At 38.8% G+C, this 15,828-nt stretch overlaps 1 protein-coding gene across 1 annotated transcript; it reads right to left on the reverse strand.

Moving 5' to 3' along the window:
* Positions 1-9,934: 9,934 nt before the first annotated feature.
* npm3 (nucleophosmin/nucleoplasmin, 3) lies at positions 9,935-14,684 on the reverse strand. The gene is made up of 5 exons (XM_074675987.1): positions 14,503-14,684; positions 14,273-14,358; positions 14,000-14,119; positions 12,796-12,889; positions 9,935-10,853 (listed from the first exon to the last, which is right to left on the reverse strand). Exons 1-5 carry the CDS (start codon positions 14,573-14,575, stop codon positions 10,738-10,740), a joined length of 489 nt encoding a protein of 162 aa, XP_074532088.1. The 5' UTR covers positions 14,576-14,684; the 3' UTR covers positions 9,935-10,737.
* Positions 14,685-15,828: the final 1,144 nt, after the last annotated feature.

Consider the following 15,828-nt stretch of genomic DNA (forward strand, 5'->3'; position numbering starts at 1 on the left):
AGGAGCGAATTTTTATGGGACCTCATGAGGAGTCCTTTGCCTTGGGTCCACCCCCTTGTGGACACTCTGTGAACTACATCAGCTTTGTTTACGTTCATGGCTCTAACATGTTTTAACCTGAGGCACTGGTTTGTTATTTCTCCTGACTGCAGCAGGCCGCTGTTTGTTTGAGGAGGATCAACGTGTGATTTAAGTTCAGAGGTTTTACAGTTTGAGTCACTGGCTGACGGTGAAACGTCAGACCAACCATGAGCAGAGCGTGTAACCCACGGTCTATTCTCAGGGTGAAGCGTGTAAACGGAGAAACCTCCCAGGAGGAGCAGATGTTTGAGCCGTACAGCGTTCAAACCGGCTCTGAGCCTTGGAGGAGGTCTGGACTCTGATCCGCTGCAGACCGGCTCACAGCGGACCCATTATCTGCCAATTTAGGACAGTTCACTTCCTTGTCAACATCCTGGTCCCGGGCAGGCCGTCTCATCCCTCTTTGTCCCATTATTGGAGCTTGTTGTGGAGTTAGGTCAGAGAACGGGAATAACTGATGAGCAGCACCTCCCTCCCTTCCTCTCCTCTCTCTCGGGGTATCATTTGCGGGGGCTGGATGCAGAGGAGGAGGAGGAGGAGGAGGAGGAGGAGGAGGAAGGGGTGAGGGCGGTGGATGATATAAGCACAGAGTTTTAATGAGGGCTGGGACAGCAGAGTCATCTACTTATCTGTCACTCATACTCCTTTCATCGCTCCCCTCCCCCACGCGAGACGGTGCCATAGACGGGGCGGGGAGGAGGGCAGGAGGAGGAGGAGGAGGTGGGGGGTGAGGCAGGAGACACATCACTTATTTATTTATGGGTTATAAAATGTCCTGCCCTCCTCTTCTGCTCCTCTCTCCTCTCATGCTGCTTTTTTCTCTTCTTTTCTCTTCATTCACATTCAAGAGGGTGAAAAACCTGATCTCCTTTCCAGAGGAGCCGGCCCCCTTCAGCAGCGAGCAGGAGGAGGAGGAGGAGGAGGAGGAGGAGGAGGAGGAGGAGGAGGAGCTGAGGTTTGGTTACAGTGTGGTATGAATCTGACATTTATTGTGAGTGTGTGTGTGTGTGTGTGTGTGTGTGTGTGTGTAAGCCTATTAGCATTCCCCTTGAGCCCGGTTCCTTCTGTGTGTGTGTGTGTTATTAATAAAACATGCAGCAGATATCCTGGAGGAGGCCATACCATTAATTTTATCCATATGAATGATTGCATCCACAGCAGCGTCTCGTTAAACCATCAAAACACGAGGACGAAATTCAATTTCTAAACATTTATGGAGCCAGTATTTTAAGACATGTCTCCTATTTTTATTTTTTATTCATCAGACAGAGCAGGGGTCTGCAACCTTTACTTTCATAGGAGCCATTTTTCCCTCAGCTCAGCTGGATTAAAGTCATTCAGGAGACAAAAAATCTACTTTATCTTCAAAACAAAGACAAAAAAAGTGAATAAAATTCTGTATTATTGAAATATAAAACACAATAATCATCTAGACAGAAAGCTTTTTTAATATATGGACTTTAACATGTGATGACTTAGTTTTCTATTTTTAAGATTTATGCAAAAAAAAAAGTATTTACGTAAAAAATATAAATTTAATACATTTTCAAAAAATTTAGCAAATTCAAAATTAACAAAAATTAAGAAAAAAATGTAATTAAAAAAATCTGCAAATAAGTGTAAAAAATATGTATTTTATACATTTTCAAAAAATTTAGGTTTTTCAAAAATTGTAAAAGATTTTGACAAATTTTGATATTTCAAACATTTGCCAAAATTTGAAAATAATAATAATAATAATAAAAAATGGAAAAGATATCTTACATTTTTGAAATCTCCAAAAATGAAAAAGAGAAATATCAAAATTTGCAAAAAAAAAAAAAATCAAACATTTTATAATGAAATTAATCAAAAAAGTTTATTTTGAAATTTCATAAATTTGCAAAAATGTCCACTTAAAAAAAAATTATTGTATTTCATTTTATATTTTGATAATATCACCTAACTAATTACTTATTGTTGTTTACTAATGTTTACTTATTGTAAATGAGATCCTGATCTCAATGGGGTTTATCTGTTTAAATAAAGGTGAAAGAAAAATTAAAATAAAATAAAACCAACGACTTTACACATATTAATCATGTATTTTAAGCACGTTGTCAGTTAAATTAATCCATCCACACAGAATTAAAAACTGTGTTTTCTTCCAGATTAGTCTTTTTGTAGATTTAGTTTTTCTTACCAGGACTGTAAAACTGCCCTCTGTAAGAAAAATGAAAATTCTTCATTTCTATAATATTTTTTAAAGCTACAAGGAGCCGCTGCAGAGGAGTCAAAGGGCCACATGAGGCAGGTTGAAGACCTCTGAGATAGAGGTTTGAATACTTCAGATTATTGTTTTCATAGCTGTAATCTTCCAAAGTGAGGGCCAAAATCTTTTAGAGCTCCCTCTGGTGGTGTGCTGTGCAACAGGTCTTAAAGCCTCTCTCAGGTTATGATAGATTAGCGGTGAAACTGGAAAATTTGAGCTCATGTTAAAAACCTTTTCTGTCAGTTCTCGCAGATATTTGCACCAATATTTTTTTTTGACCTATAGCTAAGCCCCGCCCCCTCCACTCACTGAGCCAATCAGTGAGCATTCAGTGACAGGTGTTATAGCAGGTGTCGCATATCTGTTGATGATTGTTGGAGACAGAAAGAAAAATTTCCAGCTCCCTACGTTAACAAACCTGATAAACAACATCTGTTAGCATTAGCATTAGCATCTCAGACAACAGGACAGAGGATCAGCATTGGTCAGGACAAAAACTTAACCTTCTTTTTCCATCTTTACCAAGAGTGTGTCTCCGTTAGTTTGGAGCTACAGGATTTATCTCAGCTATCACAGATAAGCTAATGAAGCTAGGCTCCAGAAGCTAACGTTAGCTTAACTAGATCAGGTTGGACAACAGCTAACAATGATGTAGGATCACCAAAGAACAAAAACTAGAAGAAAACAGGCAAATGAACTCCAAACAAACAAAGAGACAGGATGAACAATGCAGCTAGGAGCTAACGCTAGGCTAACTTTAGCTAACATTAGAAAATCCCAAAGCGTCCATCAGACTGCAGTGGTGGTTCTAGTGTTGCTGGAGATCAGTGGCAGCTGCTGGTCAGTCGAGGAGGAGAAGCTCATTTTTTTCAGCCTACATCATAAATTAGTTTATTTCTTTAAAGGTAAATTCTCCCCTCCGTGTCAGCTTGTTATCAGCTGGAGCTGCTACGTGAGACTACGACAGGTTGTAAGTGTGAGTGACAGGGGGAGAAGCTCCTCAGCTGGAGCTGTAGCTGCTTATTGGAGAAAAGAGAGAGAATCTTTAAACACAACGCTCGTCGTTTTTAAGAAAGGTAAACTCACTGGGGATCAATAAATCTAGGCCAGCCCACTGCCTCATAGACCCCCAGAGACGCTGAGCGTCCGATGGGCGGGACAAAGCCCAGCGTTTATCCAATGACCGTCCAGTTTCCACAGTGGAACAACCCACTCTACGCTTCCCCGCTGAAGTCAGAAGACGCTCAGCGTCCGACTGTGTCAAAGCGCTGAGACGCTGCGGGGATGAAGGAGAAGGAGGTGGAGCCAGTTACCTGTGATAGGAGCTGATTCTGAACTAAAGATGAAGGAATTCTAGCTCAGATTTTATCAATGAAATGTTCACACAGCAGAACATATCAACACTTTTTAGGGACATTTTAGCAGTCTTAGAGCAATCACCACTGCTTTTACCACAGGATGAGATGTAAAGGAAACCATGACCAGTTTGGCTGGTTTGAAGAAATGTTTTTAACTTAATGGGTGTCATTAAGGACAGAGGAGCGCAGTCAGGAATCAGCTTTAAAGGTTTTATTTACATCAAGTGAAATAAAAAGAAGAAGTTATTAAACTGAACAAACTGTCTCTCTCTACAAACTGTGCTTTAAACTCAGGCTGTGTTCACCAAACAAATCACAATCAGCTCTGATGAATAACTGAAATAATGAAGCAAACTAATAATGTAGTGTAATATAACAGTGTGTGTGTGTGTGTGTGTGTGTGTGTGGTTCCTCGTGAGAGACTTGGTTCAAGTCCAGTCCTGTTGTAGGACCCAGTGTGTGCTCAGGTGTCATCGCACAATCAGTCAGTTACTGTGTGCTTCCTCATATGTGCAAAAGCAGGCTATAGGAGTGTGTGTGTGTGTGTGTGTGTGTGTGTGTGTGTGTGTGTGTGTGTGTGTGTGTGTGTGTGTGTGTGCTCTGTTAGGTTACATAAAGGGTGAAGGCGATACACTCGACAGCTGTGCCGTGTTGTGGCAGGTGTGTTGGAGCTGTATATGTATGAGTACAACACGCCCTGCCTGCAACAGGACGTGAGCCTGATGTGTGTGTGTGTGTGTGTGTGTGTGTGTGTGTGTGTGTGTGTGTGTGTGTGTGTGTGTGTGTGTGTGTGAGTGTGTGTGTGTGGTCAATGCATGGGGAACTGTCAGCTGTTGTGCAGCTGTTGTTTGTGTGCTGTAGTCTCTGGATGAGCTGCTCCTCAGTTTCCTTCACACAGTTTGTACAAAATACAGTTTTCATTAAAGAAACCAAAGACTGGGCCCTTCTTCAGATGCATTTAAAACAACAGTCCTTCCTACATCATGGCTACAGGAATCAGTCAGGATAAGATGATGGAGGTCAAACTGAAAATCACTTAAATTAAAAACAAAAATCTGAAAGAAAACCTGAAGATCAGAGGAACAGGAAGCTAAAAGTTTCTTCTTCATGTTTAAAATGCTAACGTTAGCGTGGGGTCCCACATGGAAAATATTTAACCTCAGGGTTTTTATTTAAAAAGGAAAAAGTTACAGTAGATTACGACAGGATGAGTGATGGTCTGAGTGATGATGTAGAGCAGCTGGAGCGTCCAGGGGGCGGAGCTTCCCTCCATAACTCACCTCTGTGACGGCGACTATCGACAAAGGCCCAACATATTTTCACAGCTTATAGCTTACACAACCAGGCTGTCAGTTCAGCGCTGACACGGCACTATTAACTGTTATAGTCTGTAAAACATATGTGGCTGCTGGTCTGACACACACACACGCTCACACACACACACACACACACAGCTCATAGAGTGACAGGATCATATAGAGCACACACACAGGCTGCTCGTCAGCGGGGCTGGATGCTAACCATCCTCTGATAGGGTCTTTGAAATCTGTGCCAGATCCAGGAGAGCTGCACACACACTCTCACATTAACACACACCTTAACACACGTTAACACACACACTGTACACAAAAATACATCAAAGACGCAGAGAGGGCCGGTGTTTACTGATCTGCAGGTTTATTTATGCTCATAGAAACCGTTGTAATATGATGCAGTCCTCTGTTCAGCTCCAGAGGAAGAACTTTAAATCAGTTTTTATGAGATACACACACACACACACACACACACACACAGTCACACACACTCAGGGGGGGTGTGCAGGTGGGCTGTGGGGGCAGATCTGTGTTTGTGAACATGAATATTGAACATGTCTGAATCCAGATTAAAGGGCAGTTTGGAGTCACTCTGTGGGAAACAGCTGCAGCGCTTTATGAGCGGGAATACAAAGTGGCGTGTTTCAGCTGTTGCCATGGTAACCTTTGGACTTTGACTGATTGGAGTTTCTGGGCAGAAACTTTAGACACTGAGTTTTGTTTTTCTGTGTTACAATTATAAAGTTAAACTTTGGTAAAAAATGTTTTATGTCTAGTGAAGTTAGTTTACAGCTGATGTTACTGTCACTTTAAAAACACCCAGAGTCTGTGAGGACTGACGGTCTGCGACCTGAGAAAGTAAAGAAAAAGTGATTTAACTTTCATTAAGTTACTTATCAGAAATACTATTGAGTGGATTTTTGCTTCTTTATCCTTTTTAAAGCCAACCTTTTATTTATCAGCACCAATACAGATTATTCCTAAATGCTAATTCTTAGCTTTCTGATCAGGTTGAGCAGGACCAGATTAATTTATGGAACTTCTAAGTCTCCATGACAACACCACGCCAGCTGATAAAGTTTAGTAGAGAGAAGAGGGATCTGTGTTTTTCTCTGCTGAAAATGATTTCTAAAAGCTAAAACACTAGCTAAAGGCTAAATGCAATCCAAAGGCTAAAACACAAGCTAAAGGCTAAAACGCAACCCAAAGGCCAAAACACAAGCTAAAGGCTAAATGCAATCCAAAGGCTCAAACATTAGCTTAAGGCTAAAACATTAGCTTAAGGCTAAAACTCAATCCAAAGCTAAAACACAAGCTAAACGCTAAAACACTAGCTAAAGGCTAAAACGCAATCCAAAGGCTAAAACACAAGCTAAAGGCTAGAACATTAGCTTAAGGCTAAAACTCAATCCAAAGGCTTAAACACAAGTTAAAGGCTAAAACTGGAGCAAAAAGCTAAAACACAAGCTAAAGGCTAAAACTCAAGCTAAAGGCTAAAATGCAATCCAAAGGCTAAAACACCAGCTAAAGGCTAAAACTCAGCTGAAACAGGAGCTAATGACTGACACACTAGCTAAAGGCAAAAACACTAGCTAAAGGCAAGAACACAAGCTAAAGGCTAAAACACAGGCTAAAGGCTAAAACCCAGGTTAATGTGTTTGTGCTAATGTTGTCTCCAACCCACAGTCAGCAGTTATTCTGCAGTGGTCTGTTCAAACTTGAGAGTCTATCAATAAAATGAAGAGCCAGGTTACGTTAGCTCTGCTTGGTGAGGTTGGAGTTGGTAGATGAGCTCTGGTAGGACAGAACCAGTGAGTAGAGATAAATATTACACATCACCGACCCACATGTCAAATGAAGCTTCATGTTTCATCGTTAACACCAGTTTTTCAGCATGAGTCAGTTACTGTCTCTGCTTCTCTGGCCTCTTTGGTCACTTTAACAAACTCAAACTGAAAGAAACTGACACAGGTTTAGTCACAGAGGAAGATGGTTTTCTCCACAGCTGTCTGTACAGAGGAGCTGGAAAACCCCCTAAAAGCTCTGCTCCTCCTGTTCCTGACAGCAGTGTTAACTCTCCTTCTGATTTATTGGTGGGTTTTAAACAGACGTACTTTCCCCGGAGTCCTCAGAGCTGGAAAAATGAAATGATGAGGTGGATTCCAGCATCTCTGAGCGACACCGGAAAAAAAAACACCAGAGGAACAAACCCTGGACTCCTGGAAGCTTCTCTGACCTGTTTCATCCTTTGGTGGACCGTCAACGTCAGGGGAGAAACCAGAGCATCTTCAAAAGGTGGTTCACTTTTCAGAAAGACCTGGTTTGGAGCCTGATGCCCCCTAGCACCAGGACGGGGAACTGCAGGACAGGTGCAAAGACTCTGACAACACACCCCTGACAAACACGGCACAAATGCAGAAGGAGTCACTCAGTCAGTGTGGACAGGAAGTGTTTGAGCTCTGATATGTTGTTAACGAGTGTGTGAGTGTGTGTGTGTGTGTGTGTGTGTGTGTGTGTGTGTGTGTGTGGTTTTATCACCCGGCTCCACTGAGGAGCAGCTGTTCAGCTCTCAGAGACCGACTGTGTGCTCTCTGACTTCATGTCAGCTCAGGTGAGAAACACACCCCGCTCTAACCCAGACCCACTGAGGACAGTAGGGGAGACCAGGGACGGCTGTAACACTTTTCAAACAACTCTCAAAGACTGAGAAACCATCTGGATGAGATGATGCTCTCAGTGAGTGAGTCTCTTTCTGTCTTTCATGTTTCTGATTCATGGAGGAAAACCTGTTGCAGCCGTCCCCGCTCTCCCCTACTTACTGTCCTGCACTGATAATGCAGCATATCGTCCTCCTCTGCAGCAGCTTCGATGTTAATTAATGAACTACAAACGAGAGACTCAGCCACATTTCTGATGACGACCGTCTGGCACAGACCAACTTTAAATCTCCTGAGGTTAAATCTAACGACTCTGACGGCTCTTTACGACCCTCTGGTTTCTTTTATCAGTGTTTAAAGTCCGTCCCAAAGTGGAAAACCTCTCATCCACTTCCTGTTTGCTTCTCTCTGATATTCTCATAAATCAGCAACTCTCAGATTTTTCCTAATTTATAGAGGTTATGAGACTATCTCCTTTTTTTCCTGCTGAAATTATTCCCTGTGTGATTTAAGCGACCATGGAGAGTTTTCACAGATGAAAACGTTCATATTCTCAGGAAACATTTTACTCACGCCACACAGCCGATGGACGGATCTGATAACGTTTAACAAGCAGGTTTGGAGGATTGTGACCAGTTTTGGCCATCATATGAACAGAAAACTTCAGAGTTAATACAAAACTTTGGGCCCAGTGATGTTCCAGGAACTTTTTTTGAGCCTCAAAAGGTTCCTGCTCAGAGGACCAGTTCCTCCTGATGCTCAGACATTTTGACTTTTTGGAAAAGGAGCAACAACGGGCTGCTGAGAGAAAAGAAGGACCCAGTAGTAAAAAAAAAAAGACTCAAGTTGAAGCAAAATGATGTGAAGTGGAGGAAACGAACTTGATCCACATTTCGTTTGATGTTAAATCTAACTCTGAGTGATCCCTCTGTACATTTCCTCTTTGTTATCAGGCAGATTGATGCGTCGCCTGCTGCAGACTGTGAACGCTGCTTTAACCTCCACACAGAGGTGAGGCTTTAATGCAGCACACAGATGCTGGACCATAAAACTCTTTATCCAATAAAAACGGTGTAAAGGTTCACAAAACTCCCACTCAGCGCCCGGCGCTCCGTGAGGTTTATGAGTCAGAAAATAAGGAGCAGCAGCACCTGCTCCGAGTCAAGGTGACTTTAACTGTTGCTCATTGATCTGAGATCGGCCACATGACCTCCTCAGGTTCCTGTCTCTGGGCCAAATCTCAAGCCGTCATGTCTGAGCCTGAGCTCAGAGACAAACACGTTTCTGTCATGATAATCACTCGAGGCCTACAGCTCCACAATAATATGATCAGATTACACCTCCTGACAAATGACTGATAACTGGATGTTTGAGAGGCCTAAAGGAGTCTGAATCAGTTTCCATCAGCTCATAAAGTTTTTTTCTGTAATCTGGAGAAAACATCAGCTTCATCAAATCTTCAGAGGATTTAATCTGAGAAAATCTGAGGAACTGTGACGCCTGCAGCGGGCTGCTTTCAGGAAACTAAATATAATCAAACATCCAAAAGAAACACTGATCATAGTTTCTGTTCAGGACACACAGATCCTAAGATCACCACGACAAAATTTGCTTTTCACTTTTGATTAAAAAATCTTTTATCATTTTTGTTTTTCTGGAAAATTTTTCTTTCTTCAGACAGTTTTGTCTTTTTGTGTCCGTGTTTCATGAAACATTCATGGTTGTGCCATTCAGATCTCCACAGTCATGAAATGTGTTGTTGACCTTTTTTTTCAGTTTTTGCATTTTTTTTTCCCATTTCATAATTTCTTAAATTTTTTCCTTTAGGATTTTTTTATATTTGCATTTTTTTTCAAATGTTTGCAAATGTATTAAATTTCAATTCTTTATTTTTGCTTTTTTTTTAAATTCAATTTTTTTTTTCAGTTTTTGCATTTTTTTTCAATTTCAATATATCTTTTAATTTTTTTACTTTTTGATTTTTTTTATATTTACTTTTTTCAAATTTTTGGAAGCTTATCAAATTTTATTTCTTTATTTTTGCTTTTTTAATTCAAAATTTTTTCTGTTTTTTTTTTTTTTTTTTTACCATTTCAACATTTCCTTAAATTTTTACAACTGTATGATTTTTTTATATTTGTATTGTTTTTTTGCAAATTTTTTAAATTTCATTTATTTTTTTGCTTTTTTCAGCTCTTGCAACTTTTTAAATTTTAATCAAAAGAAATATATTTCCTCATTTATTAAAAATAAAACAAGGCATTACATGTACGGTTTCACAAATTAAAGAATATATATATTTAAACCCAAATAATTATTTACTAGATTTTAACAATGTAAAGAATTTCATACACAGTTCACTCTCTAACACCAAACTTTGGTTTTGGTCCCATGAATTTCTGTATAATATCTTCTGTTTATTGGAATATAGAAAAAGGAAAGTGTTGCTGAGACCTGATCTGTTTTAGAGACACCACTACAGTAATGTGTCCTCGCAGAAACCAAACTGTGTATGCTTCACTGTGATTGGCTAAAAAATGATGCATTCAGGAGTCGTTGGGATTAATTCAACTTTAAGTAGAAAATCTTCACATTTCTCGTGAACAGTAGAAAAACTGTTTGGAACAAGTGAAAGTTGCTCAACAAGAATATTTAATAAACTGTCTGAACGTTTTAAATCTGATCGCAGCAGAGAGCTGGGATCACCACTCATGAGAAAACTACACACACACACACACACACACACACACAAACACACACACACACACACTCACAGCGACACACACACACAGGTTTTATGTTGTCGTCTCCTTTGAATGATTTCTGATCCCCTGGTGGTAAAAGACTTCCTCCGTCACTGCTCTGATAAATCCGTGAGTCGTGTTGAACGTGACCCAGACGGTAGAAAACGCTGGGTAGCAAAAACAGTCGACTGAGTGAAGCCTTCATCACGGATGGTTCAGGTGTTCAGTTCAGGTGTTCAGAAAGTGACAAACACTTCCAGGGTAAGTGTGTCCGTCTGGTACAAAACCTCAGATCCTGTCAAATTTCCCAGAAGCCTCCAGTGACCTTTCCTCCTACTGCTTCAGCTTCTTCTTTGCTGGTTTGATGGGGCTGATCTCTTCGTCCTCGTCCTCCTCATCAAAATCATCCTCATCATCGTCAGACAGGTCAGAGTCTTCTGCTCGTGAGGCTGAAAAAGGACGGAGGAGAAAGTGAAACCAGGTCGTACAGACTCCTTTGACCTGCCCTCTGATTAGACCTCACACACAGAGCGAGGAGCAGAGTCACACACTCATTACGATGAGGAAAACCTGTGTGATCCTGATGGAGCAGATTCTCTTTGACTAACATTCAAACATTCACATCACCAAAACTCAAACTGAAGATCATGACTTGGATCTGACATCAATATAAAGAGGAGCAGAGGTCTGCGGCCTTTAAACACAGAGAAATGACATTTCATCACCCAGGGGTGAATCTGAGGTCTGCGTGCAGTTTGGTCAAATTTAAGAGAAAGTGAATTAAGCAGAGACAGATTTAAAACTTGGTGAGTTTGACCTTTTTCAAAATGTGGACCAGTTTTTCTTCCACCATATGGAGTAATAACCTGAGCGACTTGAATAAAAGCAGAACATGAAACGCTGACTGGCTGCGGACAGGGTAGCACGACGACAAACAGAGCATGCTGAATAGGGATGGGAATTGATCAGATTATGTCAATACCGATGCCCCTATGGATCTGATTCTTTATCGATCCCCTCATGGATTCCTGTTGTGAATTTTCTTGGTACAAAAAGTATCTTTACAGGTTTTCTGTGTCAACAACATTTAATTGAGTTTATCCTGTAAGATAATAAAATGTAATTGGTCCCTGAGTCTGGATATTTCTGGGCAGAATTAAACAGAAACAGGTCAAAATTTCACACAATGTGACGTTGATGTTCTGTGTTGTAATATATTAATAATTTAAGTAGGCCATCTAGTGTCTCAAAGTGGTTATAGCAATGGTTTAAGTTGTTTGGAACCTTTCCGTCAGCCATTAGCCTTTCATTAGCCTGTTAGCTTTGACATTTGAAACTCTCAGTATTTCTTACAAAGAGTTGATGTGATATGTTTCTGTGATGACAGTTGAAATTCTATTCTGAAGCTAGTGTATGCTAACTGCTAGCATATCAATGCAGTTTCCCATATGCGTTACATGATTTATACCATTTCTAATGTAGTGAATATGAATCTCCTGAGAGAGAGTGATGTACATTTCTTTATGAAATCAGTTCTTCAGCGTTTTCTTGGGAAACGTTAGCTAACTGCTAAGCTAAGCTAGCTGCAGCAGACTAGTTGACGTAAGGCCCGGCGGCTCCAGCACAATGTAAAAAAATTGATAAGGGAATCGTTAAGCACAAAAGTTAACGATATCCATGGATTGAAACATTTCTTATCGAGTCTCAACAGGAACTGGTTTTTGATTCACATCTCTAATGCTGAAACTTTAAGAGCTTAAATATAAACTTTTCATTTAAGAGTAAAACATGAACGTCCTTAGCTCTGTCAGTTTGGAAAATGAAGGTTGAGGATTTCATTACGTTAGATGAACCACAGCTTCCTTAGCATAAACGATCTCTCCATGAACGGATTTTCTGTATTTTTGCACCTTTTATCCTTTTTTTCTTATTATTATTATAATTATTATTTTTTCTATAAATATTCTTTAATTTTTCAACGTTTTTATATTTTTTATCTGAAATTTTCTATTTTAAAGAGTCTATAGCTTGTAATTCTGTATTGTTAAAGTAGCTGCTCAGTTGCTTTTCACGTTATTTCTGTGCTAACTGTTAGCATCAATACAACAAGTCAAACTCCTTATATGTGCAAATATACTTGGCAATAAAATATGAATCTGAAAATAAGTGACAGTCAGAGGTTTCTCTCCAGGAAACCATCAGACTGAGTTTGATAAAATTCCTGTGCTCCAAACTTTTAGGTGTAAATCCTGAATTCCTGATAAATGATTCGCTCAGTATGACCTTACATGAATCAGCATAGAGCAGCAGCTAACGAGTAATTAGTCATATAATAAACTAATATTTAATGAGCCAACTGTGTAACAAAGCCCTTTTTCTGTTGACGTTTACCTATGAGGTGTAACCCGTTGACAGTTACTGGTCCCGTCCCAGACTTGAGCCTGATGGTCACTGGGGCTTTCAGCTCAAACTCTCCCACGCTCACCTGGAGAGGAAGGTTCAAACATGAGACACATCCACAGACGGGGAAATGACGCCAACCTTTATACCCAGCTAATATAAAATACTCATATCACCATCTACTGACTGTAACTCAAGAAATTTGTGTAAAATAATTAATTCCTGTAGATGATCAACTCTATCCATTTAACCCAGGGGTCTGCAACCTTTACCTTCCAAAAAGCCATTTTTCCTCAGCTCACCTGGATGAAAGTCATTCAGGAGCCACAAAATCTACTTTATCTTCAAATTAAGAGAAAAAAAGTGTATAATCAGGTGAATAATTATCTAAACGAGAAGTTTTAATGTTTATAAATTTGTACATGTGATTTCTTGGTTTTCTATTTTCATTATCTTATTTATTTAATTTATTTTTTAATAAATTTGCAAATTTAAGAAAAAAATGAATTTGTAGTGTCATAGATTTTATAAATTTTGCAAAATTTGGAAAATTGAAAAAAAGATTTAAAAAATTGCAAAATAAGAAATGAGTTTAAAAATTGTGCAAAATTTCAAAGAAATTGATGAAATGTCATAAATTTGCAAAAACACTAAATAATGCAATTTTAAAATGTTGCTTAATTTAAAAAAATTGTAAAAACTTTCTAAAATTGCAAAAAAAGAGGGATTTATATTAAAAAAAAAAAATTTTTGCAAAATCTTTAAAAAAATTTGGAATTCTTTTTCTTAATTTGCAAAAATGTCAAAGAATTGAAAAAAAAAACCTACAAAAAAATTAAAAGCTTTGTTTCGAGAGGTGATGCATTTTAGTCCAAATTTTACATTATGATTTACTTAGTGTCTGGGTTGTTATCATTAAAATATTAAAAGCCCTTTATTTTGATAAAAAAAAATTTTTTAAAGCTACAAGGAGCCACTGCAAAGGAGTCAAAGAGCCGCATGAGGCCCCAGAGCCACAGGTTGAACACCCCTGATTTAACCCAAAAGAACAGCCTGCTCTGAAGATGTCAGAAAACGTTAAATCCTGCTCGCTCTATAATGAATAAACAGGGTTTAAGTAAATAACAAACACAGTCACAGGGTGTTTGTTTTGTTATATTTCTTGTGTATAACCCAATGACTCCCACTGCTGTACCATGGGCAGACAGTTGACGTGCAGGTTGGCGATGGGCACTGAGATGTTCTTCCCCTGGTGGTTCATGGCTGTAACCTCCACCACGTTGCTCTCCTCCTTGGCCCCCTCTCCCAGGCAGATCTGAAGGAGACAAAACAGGGAGTTAAAAGCTATTTAGACATTAATCTAAAAGAGGAAATATAACACCAGCGGCTCTGGATACACACTATTTTGGGCTAAGTTTTTCACACCCCGTGATTTTCATTTCACAGCCTCTGCTGCAGCTGTACATACTGTTCTGAGCTCCAGGAAATGCTCCAGGTCCTCCTCTTCGTCCCCCTGGAAAGTGAAGAAAGGGACTTTGGAGGACAGCTCCTGGCCTGGAAAACACAGAGTTAATGTGGTATTAAATAAGCTGTTGATAAAGGCAGTGGTTTGATAAATCAGACGCAGATGATCGCTGGCCACATCAGGGAGAAACCCACGTGTGGCCGCGCTCGGACTAACTGTGAAACGGATCTTACTGAACAGGAAGCTCGCCAGCTTGGACTGACCCGCCAGACCCAGCTCCGAGGACTCGTCGTCGTTGAAAGACATCCCGTTAAATCTCTAAATTCAGACTCAGTGCTCACACTTTTCAGCCAAAATGAACCCACCGCGAAAACAACACGCGCGTCGCAGATGTGAGCATGCCTGATACGTCATCACTCCGCGACGGTGGCACAGATGTTTTTATTTTCTGTCGCTTCCTCCTGGACAGTCGTGTTTCTTTCTTATACCAACATATCGATGCTTTTTAAGAGTTTATAGTCCATGGACTGGATTATAAAAGTCTTACTCTGTCCTCTGTGTCCCTCTCTGTTCACCTGCATTCTTCATTTTCAACTATCCGCCTGAAAAAGCCTGTTTTTGTGACATCCTTTCATAAACATCCCGTTAACTCGATTTAATTTCACCGAGCTTCATCTCCATCAAGCTTTATATAATCTGATTATCTATCTCCGATTGATTTTCTCAATACTAGTTAAAGGTTACACTTTAAAATGTTCAAATATTAAATATACCCTATGAATGAAGAGCTTGAGTTAAGTATGGAGGCCCACTTCCGCCAGTTAAAAAAAAAATAAAACAGACAAAATTATGAGATGAAAAGTCAAAACTATAAATTAAAAAGTCATAATAATATGACTAAAAAAATGAAACTATGAGACGAAAAATTAATGATTTTGAAATAGAAAGTTATGATTATGAGAAAGTATGAAAGTCAAGTTAATGAGATAAAAAAATCCTAATTATGAGATAAAACAGTTGATTTAATGAGGTTAAAAAATAATAATTATGAGATAAAAGTTGATTTAATGAGATAAAAAATAATAAGTATGAGATTTAGTTGATTTTATGAGATTAAAAAAATCATTATTATGAGATAAAGTTGATTTAATGAGATTAAAAAATCAAAAAGAGCTAGAAAAAAGTTGATTTAATGAGATAATTGAGTTGATTTAATGAGATAAAAAAATCATTATTATGAGATTGAAAAGTTGATTTTATGAGATAAAAAAATAATTATTATTATATTATTATTATATAATTATTATTATTCTGAGATTAAAAAAGTTGTTTTTTAATGAGATTAAAAAATCAAAATTATGACATAAAAAGTTGATTTAATGAGATAAGAGTTGATTTAATAATAAAAAAAATATAATTGTGAGATTAAAAAAGTTGATTTATTGAGATAAAAAAGTTGTTTTTATGAGATTAAAAAAATTATCATTATGAGATTAAAAAATGTTGTTTTTTTGAGATTAAAAAAATCATAATTATGAGATAGTAGACAGAAGGAAAGC

The sequence above is a fragment of the Halichoeres trimaculatus genome, unplaced genomic scaffold, assembly GCF_033239565.1.
Source record: "Halichoeres trimaculatus isolate MK-OKI-2021-1 unplaced genomic scaffold, fHalTri1.1 fHalTri1_scaffold_8, whole genome shotgun sequence".
NCBI classification, from domain to species: domain Eukaryota; kingdom Metazoa; phylum Chordata; class Actinopteri; order Labriformes; family Labridae; genus Halichoeres; species Halichoeres trimaculatus.

Bases quoted from the DNA above. Each gene is read 5' to 3' on its own strand.
- npm3 (XM_074675987.1), bottom strand. From the start codon at position 14,575: ATGTCTTTCAACGACGACGAGTCCTCGGAGCTGGGTCTGGCGGGTCAG. The intron at 14,359-14,502 runs GTAAGATCCGTT...TGTGTTTTCCAG, and splicing joins GCTGGCGAGCTTCCTGTTCA to GCCAGGAGCTGTCCTCCAAA. The intron at 14,120-14,272 runs GTATGTACAGCT...TGTCTCCTTCAG, and splicing joins ATTTCCTGGAGCTCAGAACA to ATCTGCCTGGGAGAGGGGGC.